The following is a 16,835-nucleotide window of genomic DNA, read 5'->3' as shown; positions in this document are numbered from 1 at the left end:
TTTTTTAATGAAAACTGCTTTCTCCTGTTTTCAGTTTTCCTTGTGCTTGTGAATTGCTGCAGTGTTTTATTTTAAATGTCCAGAACGCTTCCAAAAGGGCCGTTCCCCCCACCCCCTTATTCTGTGGCACGTTCTTTGTCGACTTTTTTTTAATGTTCTAAGATTTGCGCTACAGTACAAATCTCAGAATGTTTCAAAAAGGATGGAAAAGAACATGCCATGGGAAAAGGCGGTGTGTGTGTGTAAGTGCCGCTGTTTGCAATGGCCAGAGCCCTTCAGAGCACTGTAGAGACAGCTCATAGATTCACTCGGAAGCGGACCAACAACAGATGACAACCGGTTTAGAACAGTTATCTAAAAGGGGCCTAGTTCTCAGAGCTGTATGTTAATATAATAAACGTAAAGCAGAACTCCTGTGCACTCAGTGTGTAACAACAACTGTGATGCTGAATAATATTGTTCAGATCACTTCTTAGAGCCCTAAGCTACCCTAGATGGCCCTATACTTGTGCAAATATGTTGCTAATAGACCCCTTCCAAGATGGTAATTGAAGGAGCCCCGTGGTGCAGAGTGGTAAGCTGCAGTACTGCAGTCCAAACTCTGCTCACGACCTGAATTGGATTGTGACGAAAATCGGTTTCAGGTAGCTGGCTCAAGGTTGACTCTGTGGTTTTACGCACAGTGCATTCTGCATGGGTGAACTAACCAAGTATTGTCACTCAGAACTTATTTCTTATGTAAAATTATTAGATTATTGGAGGCCATTTTCACTATCATGATTTTTTATTTATCCCTTTTAATGCCTCTACATTTAGCACTTCTGTTTGAATAATCACATTTAATTTGATTCACTTGGACCCACAGCAGGTTTATTAGAAAAATACAGATTACAGAGCATAATGATGTCTGATGGATTTTGGTTTGTGCACTGTTGTGCATGTCAGATATCTGGAGAATGTGAAGGTAGAAGAAGAAGAAGAAGAAGAAGAAGAGTTGGTTTTTGTATGCCGACTTTCTCTACCACTTAAGGGAGACTCAAACCGGCTTACAATCACCTTCCCTTCCCCTGCCCACAACAGACACCCTGTGAGGTAGGTGAGGCTGAGAGAATGTGACTAGCCTAAGGTCACCCAGCTGGCTTCATGTATAGGAGTGGGGAAACAAATCCAGTTCACCAGATTAGCCTCCGCCTCTCATGTGGAGAAGTGGGGAATCGAACCCGGTTCTCCAGATCAGACTCCACTGCTCCAAACCACCGCTCTTAACCACTACACCACACTGGCTCTCTTGAAGGTATTCCAAGTGCAGCATAAATGTGGTTGTTAAATTTAATCCATCAAAAGAAAGCTGTGTATATTAGTTACTATCACTGATCATGGGTTCTGTGGACAAAGTACATACCATGGATGGTTCTCAAGAGTTTGAAGGTAGCTCTTTGCTCTTTAGAGCTTCCTGCTCCTGCTTTCATTGACAATTTCTGCTGTCAACATCACATATTCCACATACATGGCTACCCATAGTATCTGGACAAACACTGTTTATTTTATTCTTGCCTGAAACTCTTGCCAGACAGCAGCAGCTTGTGACCTCCTTTCCCTCTGGGCTGAAAAGAAGAAGAGTTGGTTTTTATATGCTGATTTCCCCTACCTTTCAAGGAGAATCAAACTGGCTTACAATCTCCTTCCCTTCCTCTCCCCACAGCAGACACCTTGTGAGGTAGGTGAAGCCGAGAGAGTTCTAAGAGAACTGTGACTAGTCCAAGGTCACCCAGCTGGCTTCATCTGTTGGAGATGGGAAACCAACCCTGTTCACCAGATTAGAGTCCACCGCTCATGTGGAAGAGTGGGGAATCCAACCCGGTTCTCCAGATTAGAGTCCACCACTCTTAACCACTACACCACACTGGCTCTTTCCAGCTACCTGGGAAGCTGCAAGTTGCTAAGCTACGTGAGAAGCTGGAAGGTGCTTAGATTCTTTGAGAGCAACTCGGCTCTGTGTTAGAGTAAGGCTAAGAGCCTTATATTACAGAATTACCAATCTGCAGCACCATACCATGTCACTCCAATAGTGCAGGAATGAGGAAATCATGGGGAAGCAGCAGAATCAAGTGGGAAGAACCACATGAGCATCAGAGTCCACATTATAGTGGTGGTGTTTGGTTATTTGACTCACTTTTCAGCACTGTTCTCAACATGAATGTCAATTAACAACACAAAACTTCAAAATACACTTACAAGTTAAGTAAAACAATGTACTGCAGCTAAAAATACCAAAGTCACTAAAGTATCACAATCTGTCACCATATACAACTGAAACTTGACGGTATGAATATGTCTTCAATCGCAAGATGGGTAGAATATGTTCTCTGCCTAATACTGGATATTTCCTTGGCTGTTCCATTTTCAGCCAAACTGTCTTCAAGGGCAACTCAATATACAATGCATTACAGTAGTTTAGATGGGAGGTTATCAGGGCATGTATCAGAAGGGCAAATCTTTTTATGTTGTCAGAGGAGGTTTATCTATAGAATCAACTGAAACTGATAAAATAATATTGTTGGCCATTGCTTCTACCTGGCCTTCTAACAGGAGATAATAATCAACCTGGTAAGAGTGTGAACCATCAAAACAGAGATTTCTACAACTTCACCAGATCTAAGATGGCGATTCTGAGTGATTCTGTCTTTTCTGCATTATGCTTCAGTTTACTCATCCTCATCCAGCCCATTGCTGATCTCAGACAGTAACCTGATTCAGAAGTAAAGGAGATGTAAAATGGATGTCTTTCAAATACAGTCTGTTCAAAACCTCCTGATGATCTTACCCAGTGGGTTCAAGTAGATGTTAATACTTATGGGGACAGAATAGATATGTGAGGGAATATACTTAAACAGGGTGAGCAAGGCAGGTTCAATAACAAATTCTATGAGATCCCAAAGCCAAGGATGTTAGAAACGGAATTAATGCATTATCAGATTGGTCTGTTTCACATGGGTGCATCCTTTGACACTTTGGCAACATGTGAAATGAGAAAATCATGGTGGGGGGTTACATTAGAAATTCTTATGTCAGTGACGTAGTTCTTCTAAAGATGCAATGAAGCTACCATCCTGTTGCTGTATCACTTCAAACTGTGTGGGTGGGGGCTCATAAGACAGAATTCTTCATGTGAAAACATTCATGTATTCAATAAACAAGTATATTAGAAATAAGACCTTCCCTCTGACATGGTTTTCTTTTCAAAGAGAGGCTGTGTTTAATGTTGTTTAAGGAACATTAATTCAATCAAGCCCAGAATGGCAGACAAAGACTTGATCAATGTAGAGTTGCCAGCCTACAGGTGGGACTTGGAGATCTCCCACGATTACAGCTGATCTCTAGACATTAGAAATCAGTTCCCCTGGAGAAAACGGCTGCTTTGGAGGGTGAACTCTATGGCATTATACCCTGATGGGCTTCCTCCCCTCAGTCATCCCCAGGCACCACCACCCAAAATCTGCAGATATTTTCCAACCCAGAGCATGGTACTGATTTGGGGAGATATGGGGTATTGGTGTGGGTATTTCCAATGGGCCCACACATCCTTTTTGGTTTCCTTATTCCATATATTTCTATAACATAGTAGGAGAAACTAGGTATTGGGAAACATCATCAATGCCACAACAGACAAGATGCTGGGAGTTCCATTGTTTGGAGCATCCGGCATGCACAGGATGCCAATTCAGATCAGGACCATGGTGTGGTGGGAAAAGCATACAGGTCATGCATCAGGGCCTTCAGAACTTACACGTTTGTCCAACAGGGACAAAATAGGTAAAGTGATAGTCTATGACAAGTTTCTGGTTTGTAGGCAGGCCTGAGCAGCTAAGAGACCTCCTGTTACTGAATGCAGACAGCATTCTCCCTCCTTCTACTCCCTCCTGGACATATTGTCCAGGAGCTGAGTCTGATGCAATTTTCTTACCCACAAAAACTTACAATCTATTGACTGAAAAACATGAATCAAAATATTAGAGAAATTGCTTCTCCCTCCCCCAGTTTCTTCATTTTCACTTCCACTAATGTCATGTACCTGTTTGCAAATGTGATTTGTGAGGGACCAAAACACTGCACTGGCTTCCATAGCACATTAACAGTAGTTTCAGTGATTCATGGTACCAATGAAATTAAACATCCTGGCTTCAGTTGTGTCCACAGCATTGAAATGCAGCATACAGTCAAAACAAAATAACATTATTCAAACACATTACTAATGCAAGTTAATATTTATAAAATGTTTAAAAATAATATACATTTTGTGTTTGTGTATGTAATTATTGTATGTATGTGTGTTAAGTTTACTTATTTGGGGGTTTCTTTTTCTTGCTTCTCAGCAAATTTTCCTGAAGCAGTTCACAAAAGTATCAAATAATAGTATCTTTTTTTTAAAAATTGTTATTACAAACATCAATTCCATGGGTAACACATATAATATCAACCAAGGACCTTCTAATTTGGAAGTCGTACTTTTAAACAAAACAAAAAAAAGGCATTTCTGACCCTGCCCCATGGTATTACAAAAAAGGTGAGGTATGTTTCATTCCTTTGTGGTGTGAAGGTGGTAGTAGATTTAAATAGTAAAACTCTGACCTTGATAGAAATGGCTATGATCAGTTTAGTTTCTGTAGGGTTTTCTAAGACCTCCTATACCTCCTAAGGTATTATTCTCACAAATGCCCCAGGCTTTGAGACACCAGACACACACTGAAAAGTTCTTCTCATTGAATATCTATGCACTTATTCATTTTTTAAGAAGTGGCAGTGCTCTAGGTTACTTTCCTTGTCCACCTCCATTGATTTAGCTCTGGCTTGGAATGAGGCAGAGAGAGGCAATACCTCGGGGAAGAAACATCTTCAGAGTAACAACACTCCTAAGAATAAAAAAGAAAAGAAAAGAAAAGCACTTGGGAGAGTATATGATTGAGAAGTTGTTGAAGAGAAAAATAGAATTTAGACAAGAGACATCTGATATGTGAAAAGGGCAGAATGGTGGCTGGAGGGGAAGTAAATGCAAAGGCAGTTTGAGGCTGTGTAAAGGCTATGTATGGAAAGCATAGTTTTTTAGGGTTCCTGAGGGAAGAATAGAAGCTGGGTTCTGACAGACAAATGCTTGGTGTTGAGAGGAAAAGGAAAGTACCTGGGCTGCTTTGGTACACTGCCTTTCCAGTTTACTAGCATTCCCTGTGTCCTTTTGGTTCTACTTCTTTCCTGCTTTTACATTTTTCACATGTGTTCTCCACATTCATCTGATGATAAGTGAAAAAGTGTACTGCATGATCTGTCTGTGAGTAAGATGCCAGGTTTCATTTTCTCATTTTGAGTTGGTCTTATATATCAAGAACAGTGGTAATGGTGGGGAGGAACTGTATGAATATCTAAGCCCTAAAATAACATTTTCAAGATTAAAGGACACTACTCCGAAGCTCAAAATGGCCAATGATAACAAAGCAATTAAAATTATGCCATTAAGTCCAAATATTAAAAACAGCACAATGGGGGAAAACACCAGCAAGGGTGTCTTATTTGAATAATTAAAAGCCAAAACAAAACGAACAACCAAAAAGCATGAATAAGCACAAATTATAATTTGGCCAGAAGGCTGGGAGAGTAGCCCTGTGCAGAGGATTGCTCCTGAATGAATGCACTGAAAGGGAGAGCAAGCGTGAGTTCACTGGCCTCACCCCTACCTCCACGTGTGAGCACAGCATGTACACACAGAAGCGGCGCCACACTAGAGTTGCCAACCTCCCAGTGGTAGCTGGAGATGTCTCGCTATTACAACTGATCTCCAGGTGACAGAGATCAGTTCACCTGGAGAAAATGGCCACTATGGAGGTGGAGTCTATGGCATTATACCCTATTGGAGTCCCTCCCCTCGCCAATCCCCACTGTCCTCAGATGCCACCCCCAACATCGCCAGGTATTTCCTAACCTGGTGCTGGCAACCCTAGTCCACGCATATGCTCCCTCCCTCCCTTCCTCCCTGTGATTAGGGATGCTGGTTTCAAAACGTTGCTGATCACAGAGAGGGGAGGATACATGTGTACACTACCTTTGCATGTAGGCACCATGCTCAAGCCGGTGATCACACAGAGGTGGAGCCAATGCTTTCTTGCCCACTCTCCTTCTCTGTACAGTCAGTCAACAAATCTCCATGTCATGTATAGGAGTTACATGTAGAGGGCTAATAACACTGCCAGATCTCTTCCTATAAATCATTTAATGGTCTTGGAGCAACTATATTAAGGTTGCTTCTTCTGTATAATACATTTTCAGTCATTATCTTCTGGTGTCATTTTATGCAGTTCAGCAAGTATTAGAGGAAACAAAAAGTTGTGTGATCATTTGTTTGCATATCTCTGTTTTTGCATATCTCTGTTAGGTTCCAATTTCCCCTCATGTTGAGACACATGTGGTTGGAAACATACTGAGCTTATTATTAAATTTGTAGTAAATCTATACTTGGACTGTCTGGCTGATCATGTTTCTTATACTGCTATTTGCATATGTAGACTAGCATCCTAGCAGACATGGAGAAGAATGATATAGCCCACTAAGCAAAAAAAATATTATTGGACATCCTCTGTCTGCACCTTCTCTGTTTAGTCTCATCAGTAAAGCTATTCTGTGCTAGCTATTTGAGATGATGTGAACAGTATATGGCATTTTCTTGTAGGGAACTGAAGAGTACATGCCAGGGGAGAACTTTTAATATATATTTTTTTCTGGGGGGGAGATGAAGAAGAGAGGGCAATGTATGTCTGGTAGCTCTTACTCTTTCCAGTCATGTGCTGCCTATCTTCTGGTTCCCTGCTGTCTGTTTCTGCCACTAAAGTTATAGACACACTAAAGGTTCCAGATGAAAGGGAACTGATGCTCTGAAGTCAGAGGCACACAACCCCTGGCATAAAAAAATAAAACTCCAGGGTGAATAGGAATACTCTCTTCCTTCTGCTACTTCTGTTCACATGCTTGTACAGTTGTGGAAAAACCCAGGCAGTCAGAAGGCTTCTTGTTTGACAAAACTAGCCAGTGAGGTAGAAAGCACAAGTATTTTCTCCACCCACCCACCTCTTGTTGAAAATTAATATATAATATTATATTACATATGTGTGTAATTATTACATATGCAATAATTGTTTCAGTACCATTACCAATGGATAAGACAATTCATTCTTAAATGTGGATCCTGGGTTTACAATCTGATGTAGGCAATTACTCGTTTACAGTGGTATATTCTTATTCAAGTTTTGTACCTCTTCTTTTAAGGCACAGTATTGACCTAATTATATTGTTGTATACAGTACAATGTAAATATTTCTCATAATTTGTGACCATTGCCCATTTTGAATATTAGCAGCTTTGCCCTCTACCAATAGAAGGATTTGCTCTGATTTGATCTTGCTGTTCTTTACCTGTGCTAAAGCAGCAGTAGCTTCCCTTCTAAGAATGCAAAAACAGCCATTTGTCTAGTAGCGGTGGTGCTCATTTTGTGGCTAGAAGTGCAAAGTCTTACCAGAATTGAAACTTCAAAATTCACTTTAAATTGCTCTTTAGTTTAAGTCAAGGGGTAACTGAAAAGTCACTGATCTTTGTATTGCACCTATGAAAGAGATATAAGAATGAGGCAGGCAGAGGGAAGTGTACTGGCCAAGGAAGGAAATTTTAGCTGTCATCTATTTTGTTATTGTAGGAGCAGTTGTGGATCTCCATTACACTTTCAATACTAATAGGTCTTTTTCATGTGTTCCCATTTGACTTGGAAGAGGTCTACATTACTCTGATTTAGGAGATAGGGTGTACTGATTCTGTTTCTTCTTATCAGCTTCATTTTCCTTCTATTCTCCCTCAAAAATAATGTATTATTATTGTCACCTCATCAGTGTGATTGGTATTTACAGGTTAGGCAAGATGTGTAGATGATTGCTGCTATTTGTAATGACAATAGAAGCAAAAGGTTGCACACACACTACTAGAACCATGGTTTCCCACATGGTAGCTTGAACACTGGTATGAAGAGTATGCATGGAACAACAATGTTACGTGCATCCTTAAATGTGAGATGTAGGCTCCTTCCTCTCGTTGGCTTGGCATGGACCTCTGAAATTGAGTTTAGGTGCAATGTCTTTCGTAGTGGTACTTGATCAATTCATGTGGCAATGCTGAAATATTTCCATAGAGAGCATCAGAATTTGATGTGACTATATCACTTGCAAATTATTGGTAGATGAAAAATATTATTGATGAGCTGGATCCTACAAGCTTTTCTATGGATGAAAGAGCAAGAACCACCAGAAATCCTATGTAGAATATTTCAGGACCCTTTTGACCTCCAGAAATCCTATGTAGAATATTGCAGGACCTATGTGAGCAAAAGAGACAAGGGCTGTAGTGAAGAAGGTAATCAGCTGAGAGAGTGAAAATGCTGATAGGATCCAACCTGATACCTTGCTTACTTTTTAAATGGGTCTTAGTTCAAATGCAAAACAGTGAAGCCAGTTGGAGATGTAAAAGAGGACCTCTGAAGATGAACTTTAACAAATGACACTTCACTTTGAAGTTCACATTGCTTACAGGGGGCAATTTATGTAGAATTGTGGTTTTCAGTAATTATTGGCATATTCCCCCTAAGTACAGAGCTATGTCTGTGATTTCTACAGTATCAGTCATTTCAATCCATTTAGGTAATAACGTTCTGGCATGCCTTTCTGCCTTCTTATTTGATGCCTTTTCCCTGGTTCTTTTGGATGCTTTACCTTTTTTGTTGTTGTTACTGCTGTTTTGATACAGTAAATGCACTCTGTAATTTGTATTATGGCATGGTCAAAGGATAATTTATTGTCAGATAAAAAAAATAGGTCAACACTAATGTCACTTGATGATCTCTCTCCCCCCCCCCCAGTTTAATAAAACATCTCACCAGCATGCATCCTGCACAGCGGTTGATATTTTATTACAACTGCAGTACCTGGGCTATAGCAGTAGTGTAATTACTGAGCTGTCAGAGTGATAAGTGGGATTAATGGCAGCCTGATGCACTTTAGTCTGCAGAGTGCTCTGAGAATTGGAAGATGCTGTTGTTATAAGAGTCTGTGTATACTGGCATATTCATGGCACTCCCACCCCATCTCTGTCCCCCCACCACCCAATGCCACAAATTTAAGTTTGTGTTGCCCTGCCTCATTAACATTTGACATTTTCAACAGCTGTTATTTGCGAGCCTGCTCAATAATAAGAAAAGGAGAGATAATATATTATTTGGTAAAAGATGCATAATGACACCACCTAATAATCTATACATGCTCTAGATCACTTAAAATGGATTCTTGGTCAATTCTTAATATGAGATTTTTTTCCCCAGGTTGGAAATTAAAACATTCACTTGATCTGACTTTTTCAGTGCTGTCTTTCCAATTGTCACATGGGCAGCCCATTCCTGAGCCTTCGGTGGCCGGGGATGGCATGGCCAAGGAGCCGCCACAGCGCCTCCAAAGCTGTTCCCTGGCTCTGTTTTTTAAATGGGGCATTTTGCCCCAATGAAAACAGCAATTCTGCACCAGCAAAAAGCTGGCATGGTAACGCTGTTCTCTCCATCAGCGAACCTGGGGCAAAAGAGGTCAGGAAGCTGCCTACTAGCAGCCAGTCCCCCAGTATGCCCCGGGAACGCCCCCGGGATGCCAGCGCAGGACTTTGCGCTGGTGGGATGCCAGCGGAAGGCCCAGTCGGTGTCCTTGGGTGGTACTGCTGTGGCAGCACTGGGAGAATGGCATCTGGGCCCCCCCTCTGGTGTCTGTGCCACCCTGGATGGCGTAATTGGCATGGGCACGGCCCATGGGGCACAAATGCCAGCCCAGCCCCTTCCTGGCTTCCTAAGGACTTTCGTTAAAATAGTTATAGTTTATTCCCTCTTTGTAGGAAAGGTACAAAAAAAAAAGTGCCCACACAATAATTATTTTTCCATATACATCTTTTTCTGCAATTGGACAGTCCTCTCTTTATTCAAAGCCAACAACCCACATCCACAACTTTTCTCCTCATGTTCTTTCATGACAATGAAATCTATTCAGAAGGTGTCCCTTTACTGCTAATTTAAGGCACATCCAACAAGGACAAAGGCATAAATTAAGGTTGCAGGTAATTTAGGGGCCAAAAGTAAAATCCAAATACAAAGGCTATGTAATAACTTTAATTAATAAAAGGCTTCTGTGTATGGATTAATTATTCTGCTGGCAATACATGATCCAAGTTTACTGCCCACTTCCCATTTTTGTAAAAACTATTTCATCACTGCCTTAGCATCCAAATACTCTCCTTGTGTGGGTTAATGACGAGACCCACCAGAGGATCAGACACCAAACTGGGAACATACATTATAGTAGTAGTAGTAGTAATAATAATAATAATAATACATGACGTGTGTATATAAAGCATGGTAAGTATTTGATGTGCTTCACCTCCACTATTTCACTAATCTTTGCAATAGGAGACACAGGCAGTATTATGGTCTCCATTTTTCAGATTTGGGAGCTGAAAATGAGTAATTGGTTGCCTGAAGCCATCCAAGGACTTTGTGACTGACGTCTCAGCTCATACATTCTTCCTCTGTGCTAGAAAGAAAACTTGGTCCAGAAGGAAGGGGTTTCTTCTTATTAGAGGAATCATTTGGACTTCATCATAGAAAATGGGGAACAAATTCTTGTTGCTTTTCTGCCTTCGGTCCTTGGGTTGTATCCATCTGACATTGTCGGGTACTGTGACCTCATTGTGGTGTAGAAATCATTCATGACTGAATTGACATGCCCACGCAGGGAAAGCCAGTAGCAAATGTGCAACAGTTATATATCCAAAGATTTGTGGAGGCAGATAATACATTTGGAGTGGTCTCATAGAGACATTTGTTGCCCACCGTGATGCATACATCACTCTGTTCATGGATTTTGAAGGCTTTTGTTTAGATTTGTTTTAATTGAAGACTCTGGCAGAAGCTGTTTGATTGGTCACAAGACTAGGGCAAAAGTCATCAATAATTCATCCATCATTGTTTTTTTTTTTAACAGACAGTATGGCCTGTCCCTAGTCTTAGGATTTCCCCCCCCCTTTTTTTCTGGTCCTGATTTTAATCGTCCTTTGTCAGCTTTTCAAACCTTTATTGGCCATTGACCTGTCAGTTTCTCTGTGCAGGTCAATACATTCACTAATATTTATGAAACTCAGTATAGAAACGCTCTGGCTGGTGTTAATTATTCTGCATTCAGTGTAGGGTTTGAACAGTTGGCATTAAATATCCCTGGAACTGAAATAGGAATATTTAATTTTTTTAAAGAAAAGACAATATCCACCACTTGATGGCTTTTCCTGATTCACTGAACAGTTGCCTATTCCTCTCCCCCAAGTAAGTACCTTGGAAGCTCTGGAGAAGAATACCACCTTGCACAATTAAAGTCATAGCACAGAGTTGTTGTTGTTTTATGGTAGCTTGACGTTGTTCTGATGGTGTTTGCCTTGTTTTACCTGTCTAGAACATGGGAATAATAGCATTTCTCTCAGAAGTATTTTCCATCTCTGCCCAAATAGTAAAGCATTATTAATTTTTAGATTGATTAGCTTCTGTCAGGTACACAGAAAAAATTGTATACTGTTGGCAGCGTTTTGTCCTATAAGTCACTTTAATTCATTTACTTTCTTCCCCAGGTGCTTAAAGTGTGCAGATGCCCCCTGTCAGAAGAGCTGCCCAACTAATCTAGACATCAAGTCATTTATCACAAGTATTGCAAACAAGGTAAAAAAAGAGAGAAAGAAAGAGGCTGGTTCACCAAGTCAATGAAAGGCAAGAGTGGCAGTTGCTGCATTTTCCTTTGTGTGATTGAATTACAGCCCTTATCTTTGTGTGTAGCTTAATGAAATAATGTTTAGAGCAGCTATTATAAAATTTAACAGACTTTTCTTAATTGCATAATTATTCTTGCTCCTTTCCTTTGGAGATACTGTGCTGTACATGCATAGTCAGTATGTATGTTAACTATGTAGTTTCAAATAATTATGTATGTTTTTTTTTTTGTACAAGTGTTGGCTTTTGGAAGGATCTTCTTTACTGATGTTACTAGTTAAAAAAACAAGGTACTTGCAGAGTATAGTCACTATAGAACTCTTTGCGAGGTCCCCACCCATGAAGATCTGATCTTTGTAGAGCTCTATTAATAATATAAAAGTAGCTAGACAGTTTGGAACTTGAGCCAAAACTGGCCATGGAGGCGCAAACCTGCGATCTTCTTTGGTTGACTTAAATTTTGTTCCTTTATACAGTCATCTTGTGGTAAAACCTGATGTAAGGGTCTTGTATAAGAAGAAATTCATATGTTTCTTCCAGAAAAATTCCTTTAACAAAAGCCTGTTTTTTTCTTGTTCGCTGTTGCAGCCTAGTTGTAAGAATGGTAACAAGAAGCATCCACTTCAGGTACTATAGTAGAACTAACAACAGCAATATTGAAAGGCACTTGTTTCACCCTGGATGACATACATGTATATTGCAACACAGAATTATAAATTTCTAATGACCCCTTCAAATGTTCCTTTGCCTCTGGGAGTAAGTGTTGGCACCCTTTCCCTTTTGTCTCATCTTGGGAATGAGGCAATAAGTAAACTGGTAGATTCCACATTTATTTGATGTTGGTTCTTCCAGAAACTATAAGAGATCCAGCAAGGTCCTGGCTTTCTAATTCCCTGGGCTAGAGATATCTGGCAACTAAATAAATATAATGAGTTGTATTCTTTAGATCTACCAGCATCACTTTTGTCTGCCTTCTGCTGATGCTGGTATTGGTGGAGTGCACTTGCCGGATCCAAACCTTTATCTCCTAATTCACTTGTTCAGCAAGGAGGGCAGAGTGTTTAAGATGCAGGAAGACCTATTAATGGTCTTGTCTGGAAGACAGGGTGAAATCTGGCTGGGCCCTGAGCGTAAACTCTGAAGTGAGTTAAAGACTAAGATTACTATGACAGGGACCAGTTGTAGTTTGCTACTTATTTTTGTATATCATTAAATAATTTGATGTGTGTACAGTAAGAGTTGTTCTGCAGCTACCTAGGGAGGTGGTGAGCTCCCCCTCACTAGCAGTCTTTAAGCAGAGGCTGGACAAACACTTGTCAGGGATGCTTTAGGCTGATCCTTCGTTGAGCAGGGGTTGGACTAGATGGCCTGTATGGCCCCTTCCAACTCTATGATTCTGTGATTCTATGTATATGTTACCATGGATGTCTGAAATTTGGTGAGTGTCTGCATTCACTTGTGACTATGGCAACCCCAGGCAAACTCTGTTAATGTCAGTATTCACTGGTGTGTCCTCATTTGTCACACGGCACCAGTAAATGCTGACAGTCTCATTTAGTCTTCATTCATTCATCATGCATTCATATATTCATTCATTCAGTTATTTTTACCCACCTTTCTTTCCAACGGGGACCCAAAGCGACTTCCCTCCTTCTCCATTTTATCCTTATGACAACCCTGTGAAGTGGATTAGGCTGAGAGTATGTGACTGGCCCAACGTCACCCAGCAGGCTCCATTGGCATAGTGGGGATTTGAATGTGGGACTCCCAGATCCCACCCTGAAATTACACCACACTGACCATCAATACGCTGGAAAAATTAATCTGGGATTTTTCAATATGTAGATATAGACTATATTTTAAACAATCTGTGTGAAGATCATGTCTAATCTCCATTCACTGCTGTTTATTAACTTGATAATGTAGGCTGTTGCCCATAAATGCTTATGCCACAATTAAGTAGTTAGTCTTTAAGTGGCTCGAGAACTATTTGTCCTTTTCCTGAAACAGATTTGCAAAGCTGGTCTGTAATTTAGGGTGGATTGTCACCAAGCACCAATGCTGTTCAGCCTTTATTTATTTCAATGAATGGAGCATGGAATTAAAAGGAGACTATGTACCAAAAGCACTTGACAGAATGATCCCTTGACCTCTAAAGCCATGTTTTGAGGACAGTGTGGTTGCTTAGGGCAGGGATCGGCAAACCCATTAGTCAAAAGAGCCAAATATCAACAGTACAATAATTGAGATTTCTTTTGAGAGCCAATTTTCTTAAACTTAAACTATATAGGTAGGTACACTGTTTATTAACTTAATAAACTTTAAAGTTTTAAGTCTTAATTAAACTATAGGTACACTGAATAAAACTTGATATCATACTTAATAGTGATCTTATTTATTGATAAAAAATAAATTGTAAGTCCCTGCCATTTCCCCCTCCCCGTCCGGAGTCCTCGTCTGGAGGCCTGGTCTACCGCCATAAAGCCTATTGGTAGACCTGGCCTCCGGCTGAGTCCCATTGGGAGGCCATGTCTACCCACTGGCTTTCTTGGCAGTAGACCTGGCCTCCGGAGGCCCATAGAAGCCAATTGGTAGACCTGGCTTCTGAAGGGGGACTTTTTCCCCTCCTTGGAGTCCAGGTCTACCGCCAAGAAAGCCAGTGGGTAAACATGGCCTCCCAATGGGACTCAGCCGGAGGCCAGGTCTACCAAAGAAGCCCACCCCGCCCAACAGCTGATAGGCGGGCAGGGAGGGCAGGAACCGCCGAGCCGCCCGCCCAGCAATCGCGCGGCTAGAGGGGAGGGGAGGCTTTAGCCTCCCAACCATTGAGGGCAAGGGAAAGGGGGACCCGGCCATTCTCCACGCCGGGGGGGGGGGAGAGACAGCGCTCCCGCTCGCCTGCTCTCTCTCGCTCGCTCTCTCAGGCGCTCCGCCTCCTCAGCCCTGCTGCCGGCGCTAGCGGCCGCAAGAGCAGGGGCTCCGAACCAAGTTCGGAGAGCCGCACTCAACGGGCCAAAGAGCTGCATGCAGCTCGGGAGCTGCAGTTTGCAGACCCCTGGCTTAGGGCTTCTGTGGTTTGATCCACAATGCTGAAGAAAATATATGAAGATGAATGCTATCCATTTTTTTTAGTTTGGATATTTCTGTACCCTGCCATTCATCTAACACAGTCGGAACCCAAGGCAGTGATGCTTGCTGGCACTTTTACCATGGAAACTTAATGTGTATATGTTTGTGGGCTAATTATATGTTGCATAGAATGTGTACAAAAACATTACCTTGTAAATACTGACATGGAATATTTTGTTGTTAAGCTTTATGTCTAACAAACCTAAATGTTGCTGTGATGTTCAGTGATCAATGGGTACCAGTTTTGTCTGCAGGGAGACACAGGGGTGTACTTTAAATTATGAAGCAACCTTTGCATATAATTTACATGTATATGAAAAAAAAATACTTTCCCAGGCATATGAAATCCAAAGCAGCAAAGCAGCATTCTGTGTTCAGAATGTTGACTCTACAAACCTTGAATTCTCTGTCTCTTTCCTGTAGTAACCACCTATATTGATATTGGGTAGGAATGTGACGTGGGTGGGAAGCTGTCTCCCTAACGAGAAAGGGTGGCAGTATGACTGTCAGGCTTTCATTTAAAGCAGCTTTCTTTATAACAGACTATTTTGATAGTGGAGTATAGCAAATGCATTCTTTTGTCAGGTATTTAAGAGCTTTATTGTGTGTAGTATGTTTTGTTGGGAAACTACTGTAGCAATCATAAAAGGTCAGGGATTCTTGTTCTCTAAACCTTGAGGCATTTTAGATATTTACCGATTTTGCCCAATATAACGAGTTCTATATGCGTTGCCAATAGGCCTCAACTGGGCAAGGGGTGGGATGGGGAGAGGGTTGTCTTTCTGGGTTGAGAGGGTAATTGAATTGCCAGACTCCATGAACCTTGAGCCTCTATGAGTAAAGGATGTCACTTGTTTTGGTTGCCACTGTGCTAGGATTTTAAGATTTCACAGAGTCTAGGCCAAAACTTCCTTTAATTCCTTTTCATATGATGGGATTACAGCCCTGCTTTCCAAAGCCTGCAAAACTATTCCATTGTGTCTTTCTAGTCAATATCCACAGTAACGTTCACACAGACTATTGCTATTGTGTACCTCTCAATAGGTGAGACACAACTTTGGATTCCTCATACTGTGAACACTTGTTTAAGCAGGGAGAGAGACAGGCAACAAGCACGTATTTTGTCACTACACAGACTGTTTGCTGCTGAAGATCAGACATTGCATGTAAAGAAATGATTTTGCTGAGAAGCTTGAAGGTATTCATAATTTATTCATGCCTTCACTGGAGACAGTCTCTGCTAAAAAGCAAACATTTGTTCAGTGGAAGAGAAGCAGAAACAAAGTGAGCTGCTGGACACAATCCTTTTGTTTACCTCCCGTTCAGCATGTGCTTAATGAATTGGAGCCCACATAAAACTCCAGGCTGCTTTGTCCCACAGGTGGCTTAAAAATTGGCCTTGGTGCCCCAGGTTGCTAATAGGAGGAAAACAGAGGTACAAAATCCCCTGGGCCCTGGATGCCAAGAAAGATGCATCTGGGAGATAGTAATAATCTGTTCTAACTGTGTGTGTTCTCGGAAATGTGAGGGAGACCCATATACTGTGAGAAGGGGGCAAGGCAGGGCCAGTTCTTTGCACAAGTGGCCACAAGTCAACATAACCAGTAGGGGTAGCACTTTCACCCCAGTGGCCCCATGGCTTGGTTGGCCAGCCCATCCCTAAGTTGTCTAACTGGTTGTCATAGAATCATAGAGTTGGAAGGGACCACCGGGGCCATCAAGTCCAACCCCCTGCACAATGCAGGAAATTCACAACTACCTCCCCCCTCCACACCCCTGGTGACAAGAAGATGGCCAAGATGCCCTCCCTCTCGTCATCTGCCTAAGGTCACAGAATCAG

At 41.5% G+C, this 16,835-nt stretch overlaps 1 protein-coding gene across 1 annotated transcript in view; it reads left to right on the top strand.

The window, feature by feature from the left end:
• DPYD (dihydropyrimidine dehydrogenase) overlaps positions 1-16,835 on the top strand; it is a 750,022-nt gene that overhangs the window by 190,977 nt on the left and 542,210 nt on the right. Inside the window, exon 4 of the mRNA XM_056844741.1 lies at positions 11,731-11,818. Within this exon, the coding sequence (XP_056700719.1) occupies positions 11,731-11,818 (88 nt within the window). The remainder of the gene's footprint in view (positions 1-11,730; positions 11,819-16,835) is intronic.

Source organism: Euleptes europaea, chromosome 2 (assembly GCF_029931775.1).
Source record: "Euleptes europaea isolate rEulEur1 chromosome 2, rEulEur1.hap1, whole genome shotgun sequence".
NCBI lineage: Eukaryota > Metazoa > Chordata > Lepidosauria > Squamata > Sphaerodactylidae > Euleptes > Euleptes europaea.
The sequence above is the reverse complement of the archived record's forward strand: the minus strand, read 5'-3'. Positions and strand labels throughout refer to the sequence as shown.